Consider the following 7,244-nt stretch of genomic DNA (forward strand, 5'->3'; position numbering starts at 1 on the left):
CAAACTCAAAATCGAGGCTTTCGATTTGCTGCAGATCAACAAGCAGCATTAGCTTCGGGGGGCCCCCCGGGGGGCCCCCCTGGGGCCCCCAGGGTACGGGGGCCCCTCGGGGGGCCCCCGGGGGGCCTCACAGGGTAAAGGGGCTCCCTGAGGGGCCCCCCTGGGGGCCTCACAGGGTACGGGGGCCCTTCTGGGGGCCCTAGAGGGTACGGGGGCCCCCCTTGGGCCCCACAGGGTAAGGGGGCCCCCCGGGGGCCCCATAGGGGACGGGGGGCCCACAGAGTTTTGGGGGCCCCTCTTGGGGGCCCCACAGGGTACTCGGGCCGCACAGGGTACTAGAGGCCCCTCTTAGGGGCCTCACAGGGTACTGGGGCCCCACAGCTGAGGGACTTCTGGGGGCCCCCAAGGGCCCCTGGGGGCCCCGTATGACTAAGAGGGGGCCCCTATGGGAACGAAAAGGGTTCAGTTGCTTCTGAGGGGCCCCTGAGGGCCCCCTAGGGGCCGTAGGGGCCCCCAAAACCTTTTAAGTGCCCTTTTGAGACTTCTTTAGGGGCCCCCTTTTAGTCCTTTTAATCTTCAAAATGGGGCTCCACATGGGGCCCCTAATAGGGTCTTTAGGGGCCCCCAGGGGCCTCCAGGGGGGGCCCCTAGGGGCCCCAAGAGGGGCCCCCCGGGTCCCATCCTTGGGGTTTCTTGGTGACTCTGGGGGGCCCCTGAGGCCTAAACCCTAGACCTTAAACCCCAAACCCTAAACGCTAAACCCTAAGGTAAAGATTTCAAGTGGAGAGGCATAGAGAATGCAGGGAGGGCCCAAAAGGGCAAAGTTACCTAAACCCTAAACCCTCAGTGTCCCCTCCGGACACTAAACCCTAAACGCTAAAAGAGCGGTTTCGCCCTTTCTTGTCTTTTTTCTTATATCAAGAAATTCGAAAATGGGGAAGAGGACCCTAAACCCTAAACGCGAATGAGCTCTCGAGGGTTTAGGGTTTAGAGAAGAAAACCCTAAACCCTAAACCCTCGAGAGAGCTCATCACCGCGCACCGGCGTCGGTCCAGTGGTCAAAATCCTAAACCCTAAACCCTAAGGCCTCACAACTAATAATAAGAACTAAAAACTAAAAAATAAATTCAAAATGTATTTTGATTAAACTTTTAGAAAAGAAACAAAACGACGAAAAGGAGCTTCGGAGGCCGCAGCCCGGACTGCAATTGGAGTGTATGTACACCTGAATTTTCATTTCTTCATTTCTTTTTCTCGCCAAATTTAATCATTTTAAATTAATCTTCAAATTTAATTCAAAATATTACTTTATTTCAATGTTTTGTGGTCTTTCAACGCGGGTCCAGCTCTGGGATTTAGGGTTTAGTGTTTAGTGTTTAGGGTTTAGGGTTTTGCCGGCGCTGCTCCAAACCCTGAACCCTAAACCCTAGCGTTTCCTTCAATTCCCCAAACCCTCAAAAGATCCTCGAGGGCCCCAAGCCCAGCAGCCCCAAGGGGCCCCCGTGGCGGGCCAGCCTGGGTTTTAGGGTTCAGGGTTTAGGGTTCAGGGTTTAGGGTTTAGGGTTTAGGGTTCAGGGTTTGGACCCCTGGACAGGCGCCGGCGCATGGCCTTGCTAGACTCTAGAGGGTTTAGGATTTAGGGGTTAGGGTTTAGGGTTTAAGGTTTTCTTCTCCAACTTGCGAATTTCTTGAAGTAATTCTTTGAAATCTTTTCTTTCTTTCTGCAAAAACCCCCCTGAGGGCCCCCTGAGACCCCAGGGGGGCCCCCAGTACCTAACTAGGGCATTTCTGGCTTCAATTCTTTTCAATGGGGCCCCCAAAGGGCCCCCTTGGGGGCCCCCTTGGGGACCCCCTTGGGGGCCCCCCTGAGGCTCCAGAGGGGCCCCCTGGGGGCCCCCCTGGGTACTGTGGGGCTGAGAGTTTGTTGAGGGAAGTGGAAGAAAGAGACAAGAAGCTTTTTGGAGTTGTGACGCATGCAAGGGCCCCCAATAAACCCTATTTGTACCCTCCAGGACTTTTTTTAAATCGACAGAAGCCCCCTCCAGCCTTTAGACCCAGGGCCCCCGACCCCTGGGACCACTTGGGGGCCCCCCAGGGAGGGGCCCCCTGCTTTCAGCAGCCGGAGGGGCCCCCCAAGGCCCCGGGGGCCCCCAAAACGGTAGGGTACTGCAGCACCTGATGGGGGCCCCATAGGGGGGCCCATCAGGGGCCCCCTTTAAGGGCCCCCTTGGGGGCCCTTTAAAGGCACTTGTTTTAGGGGCCCTTTAGGGGCCCTTTAGGGGCCCTTTAGGGGCCCTTTAGCGGTTCATTAGGGGCCCTTTGGGGGCCCCCTAGGGGCCCTTTCGGGGGCCCCTGGGGGCCCCCGAAGATTGGAATTGGCGGGGACTTCCGGAGGGTTTGGGTGTTGTTTGCTGCAGCAGCCGGGGCGGCAGGGGAGGGGCCCCGAGGCCCCCTGGGGAGAAGGGTTCTTGGAAAAAAAAACAAAACCAAAAAGACCTCCAAGTAAACCCTTAAGTCTTTACACTTTGCCGGGAGATGCAGCCTTTGGGCCCCACACCCACTGCAGGGCATTACAGCCTTTCGAGGCCCTCCCTTTTGACGAGTACTTGGGGGGCCCCGGGGGCCCCTGGGGCCCCGGGGGCCCCCTGCGGACCCCGGGAGGACCCCTGGGGGCCCCCGGGGAGCCCCCCGGAGAGCAAAGACGCCGCTCAGGGGGGCCCCCCTGGGGCCCCCGGGGGGCCCCTGGAAGCCCCCGGTTCCCTTGGTGGGGGGGCCCCCAGTGCCGCGGGGGGGCCCCCCTTACTCATGAAGAACAAGAAGGTCTTTGGGAATTTGGAGTTGACTTTAGAGAAACTGAAGAACTCTTTGGGAGGCAGTTTTGGATGTCTCATGAGAGAGAAAGGTGGCGGAGGCAAGCCAATTAATTAATTAATTATTAGTTAATTAATCAATTGATAACTTGAATAATTAATCAATACATTAATTAGTTACAAATTAATTAACTAATTGTTTGATGGCTAGTTTAATTGCCCCGTTTATTTCCACGGGTCATTGGAGGCCGACTTTAGACGCGCTTCAAAATAATAGACAAAGAAAAGAAATAATGAATCAAAAACGAATGAAAATAAATTGGAAGTAAAGATAAACAAACAAATAAATAATAAATGAAAAATGTGCGAAAAGTAGTGGTGCTTGAGGTGTATCCGCAGGTCCAAACGGCTGCGCCATTTGCTGCAGAAGGGCCTCGTGAGGAGCTCTTTGGAGAGCTTTGAATTTAATAAATAGAAATAAATAAATTAAAATATATTAAAATAAATAAATTGAATTAAATGAATTAAATTGAGCTCAAATGGGGCACGAAAATAGCATTTCATGGCTCGCTGCATGTACACCGCAGACGAGTATCTGTGCCACGCTGCGGTGTATGTACAGCTTTGCTTCTTCAACCAAATAAAAACTAAATTTATTTTCCTTGTATTTTAAAATTCAAAATTCTATGCTAAACAAATAAATATAACTGGGCCAGAGGAGCATTTAAAAGCACATTAGAAATGAAAAAAGAATTAGAAGATGACACCAGCCACGTTCACTTTTATTATTTTTTTTCTTTTTTAACTAAAGAAAAGTATGATAATACACATTTGTAGATTTACTGGCCCCCAATTAAGTTTAATTTATTTCCTTTTTTTGTAATTTGCTTCCCGATTTATTTATTTATTTATTTATTTATTTTGTTTGTTTGTTTGTTTGTTTCTTTGCTAAGGCCGTCTTTGCTGCGGACCTCGAAGCCGAGGAATTCGCAGCAGATTGTAAAAAGTATTTAGAAGGGTCCAGGGGGCCCCCCGGGGGGCCACCCCAGCAGCACGCAAGCTGCAAACCAGCAGCAGCAGCAGCAGCAGCAGCAGCACGAGCGTGGGAAGACAGCAGCGCTGCTTTTGAGGGCCCCCTGGGGGAAGCCCCTGGGGGGCCCCTTAGAAGACACGGAAAGTACCCCCGGGGGACCCCTCGGGGGGCCTCCCATGGGGCCCCCCGAGGGGGCCCACCAGAGCAGCGGGGGCCCCCTGTACCCTGGTCTTATTACTTTGAAATTGGTAATGCATTTGAAGGAGCTGCTGAAGACTCAAATGAAGAAAAAGAATTTGAAGAGACACAAAAGGAGACACAAGAGCCCGATGACCCTAGGCTACAGAGTGCGCTGCTGCCCTGCACACAGCTAGCTAGCTAGCTAGCTAGCTGGCTGGCTAGCTAGCTGGCTAGCTGGCTGGCTAGCTGGCTAGGTAGCTGGCTGGCTAGCTAGCTAGGTCGCTCGCTGGACAGCTATTTGGCTAGCTCGCTAGGTAGCTGAGTGGATAGGTATTTGGTCAGCTAGCCAGATAGGGTAGCTGTTTCGCTAGCTAGCTACCTAGCTATCTAGCTAGCTAGCCAGCTAGCTAGGTGAATTGCTGCTGCTGCTGCTGCAGTGCTGCTGCAGGCATTCTGGAGACCGAAACAGTCAGGCTCTACGAGGCAGCCACAGGCAAACTCCCTTCCATCTTCGGGGGCCTCCGCAAGTTCAGGCAGGGCCACTTGCTGCTGCTGCTGCTGCTGCTGCTGCCGTTGCTGCCGCTGCTGCTGCTGTTCCTGCTGCTGCTGTTGTTGTTGTCGCTGCGATGGGACTGCTGCAACGGCATGTGAAGGAGCTAAGCAAGATCGTGCTGCTGCTGTTACTGCTGCCGTTGCTGCGGCTGTTGCTGCTGCTGCTGCTGTTGTTGCTGCTGCTCCTGCTGCTCCTGCTGCTGCTTAGGAAGGAAAAGCACCCCAAGGACATAACTGTCCCCTTTAATCGTCTGAAAGCTTATGGCCAGAAGATCGACTCCATCACTTCTTGCAGAAAGCTGCAAGATGTGCGTAGCAGCAGCAGCAGCAGCGGCTGTTGCTGCCCCTGGTGCTGCTGCTGTTGCTGTTGCTGCTGTTGCTGCTGCATTTGCTGCTGCCCTTGCTATTGCTGTTGTTGCTGTTGCTCCTGCTGTTACTGCTTTGGCTCTTCTCGTTGCCTCTGCCGTCGCACTTGCTGCTGAATTTAACCTCTCGCCGCCTCTGCTGCTGCTGCTGCTGCTGCTGCTGCTGCTGCTGCTGCTGCTGCTGTGGCTGTGAGCGCAGGAGGTGATGCAGGAGCTGCTGGGCCCGTGCGGCGGCAGCAGCAGCAGCAGCAAGCCGCTGCAGCACATGCCTCCGCCCAAGGGCGTGCGCAGCAACCCGAACTATTTGCTGACTCCCGAAAAGATTCAAAGAGCAGCAGCAAAGTTGCATGTAGACGTAGCAGCAGCAGCAGCAGCAGATCCTTTCGCCCCAATCGAGAGACGCAGAAGGGCCCTTCCAGCCGAACCCACCCGCATCCTCGGCGGCGGCAGATACGCCGTTTGATGTGGCTAGCTGGCTAGCTAGCTGGCTAGCTGACTTGCTAGCTAGCTGGCTAGCTAGCTGGCTGGCTAGCTGGCTAGCTGGGTGGACATCTGGCTGGCCAGCTGCATAGCTGGCTGGCCAGATAGCTAGCTGGGTAGCTTGTTGCAGAGCTTGCAGGCTAGCTAGCTGGGCAGCTATCTGGCTGGCTAGCTGGCTAGCTAGCTGGGTATCTAGCTGGCTAGCTAGATCGAGAGCTAGGTGGGCATCTAGATGGCTGGCTAGCTGGCTAGCCAGATGGATATCTGACTGGCTAGCTGGCTAGCCAGCTGGATAGCTGGCCGGCTAGCTGGCTAGCCAGTTGGCTAGCAGGCTAGGTGCTGGCTAGCTAACTATTGATTCGGCCTGCTTGGCTAGCTGGCTGTGGACTGGACTGGTGAACAGTTGGTTAGCTGGCCAGGGAGATGTCGATGGCTAGCTAGCGACCAAGCTAGCTAGCTAGGCAGCTAGCTAGCCAACTGGTTACCCAGTCAGACAGCTAGCCAGCCAGAGAGTTAGCTATCTAGCCAGAGTGCTAGCTAGCTAGCCAGGCAGCCAGATAGACAGCTAGCTGGCGAGCCAGCTAGCTGCACAGCTAGCCAGCTAGGCGGCTAGCTAGCTACACAGCTAGCTAGCCGGACAGCTCAGTTGCTGATGACTTAGGCGGGCAGCTAGCTAGCTACTAGCTAGCCAGTCAGACACAGAGCTGCTTTGGCCTTAGCTAGCCGCTGCAGCGGAAACAGCTAGCCAGGTTTATGTAGCCACGCTACAGCTAGCCGCCTCTAAACCCTAAACCCTAAACCCTAGTGAGGCAATGCCTCTTGCTGCGGCACAAACTGGCCCTACGGGGCGGCCCCATCTAATACTGGTGCTGTTGCTGCCGCTGCTGCTGCTGCTGCTGCTGCTGCTGCTGCCCGAGCATTTTGGGGCTATACTGCTGATCCTGCAGCAGCAGAGGACTAGACATGGCTAGCTGTGGCTAGCTGTGGCAAAGTGGTGCTCAGTAGCCTTCTGCATATTTGCTGCTGCTGCTGCTGCAGCGCTTAAATTTTTGTTTGCTGCTCCTAGCTTCTGAGTCATCGGGGCATCTTGCTGTTGCCTCCTGCAGCAGCAGCAGCAGCAGCAGCAGCAGCAGCCTTTAGAGCTGCTGCTGCTGCAGCCTGCTGTAGCCGTTGCTGCTGCGAATTTCGCTGGGCTGCAGCAGCTGCCAGCTAGAAAACATACCAGCTAGCTAGCTAGCTGGTGAGCTAGCTGGGTAGCTGGTGAGCTAGCTGGATAGCTGGTGAGCTAGCAAGCCAGCTGGTGAGCTAGCTAGATAATTAGTTAGTTAGCTAGCTAGCTAGCTAGCTAGCTAGCTAGCCTCAGCATGGGGCCCCCCTGTGGGGACCCAGATAGGGGGCCCCTCTTGTGGGGGTTTAGTATTATTGCTGAGTTGGTGCAGCCTCCTCACAAACTGCTTCTCCTGCAGCAGCAACACACTTGCGAACAAGCATTGCGAGTTTTCTGACCTGCTGCTGCTGCTGCTGCTGCTGCTGCCGCTGCTGCTGCTGCTGTCTGGGTAGGAGCCGTTTTTGCAGGTGCCCCTGCTGCAGCAGGAGCAGCTGACTGCACTAGCACCTTTCCTGCCACTACTAGTATTACCGCCACTCCTGCTCCCGCTGCTGCTGCTTCCGCTTCTGCTGCTGCTGCTGCTGCTGCTGCTGCTGCTGCTGCTGCTGCGCTTACTCTTGAGCCTAAGGAGCCTCCCCTCCCCCACAGGAGTGAAGTGCAGCCCGTCGATTGAAACTTCTAAGCTGCAGAGGCAAGACCCTTCGCTGCTGCCCTTC

General features: G+C 55.0%; 1 protein-coding gene across 1 annotated transcript; it reads left to right on the forward strand.

The window, feature by feature from the left end:
* Window positions 1–1,807: 1,807 nt before the first annotated feature.
* ETH_00031895 (uncharacterized protein) lies at window positions 1,808–5,403 on the forward strand (the record flags this gene model as incomplete). The annotated part of the gene is made up of 7 exons (XM_013378171.1): window positions 1,808–2,158; window positions 2,418–2,902; window positions 3,210–3,246; window positions 3,764–4,190; window positions 4,472–4,550; window positions 4,784–4,883; window positions 5,140–5,403. The coding sequence occupies 7 exons, from the start codon at window positions 1,808–1,810 to the stop codon at window positions 5,401–5,403; spliced, it is 1,743 nt and encodes a 580-aa protein (XP_013233625.1).
* Window positions 5,404–7,244: the final 1,841 nt, after the last annotated feature.

Source organism: Eimeria tenella, genomic scaffold (assembly GCF_000499545.2).
Source record: "Eimeria tenella Houghton genomic scaffold, Eth_scaff75, whole genome shotgun sequence".
Lineage (NCBI taxonomy): Eukaryota > Apicomplexa > Conoidasida > Eucoccidiorida > Eimeriidae > Eimeria > Eimeria tenella.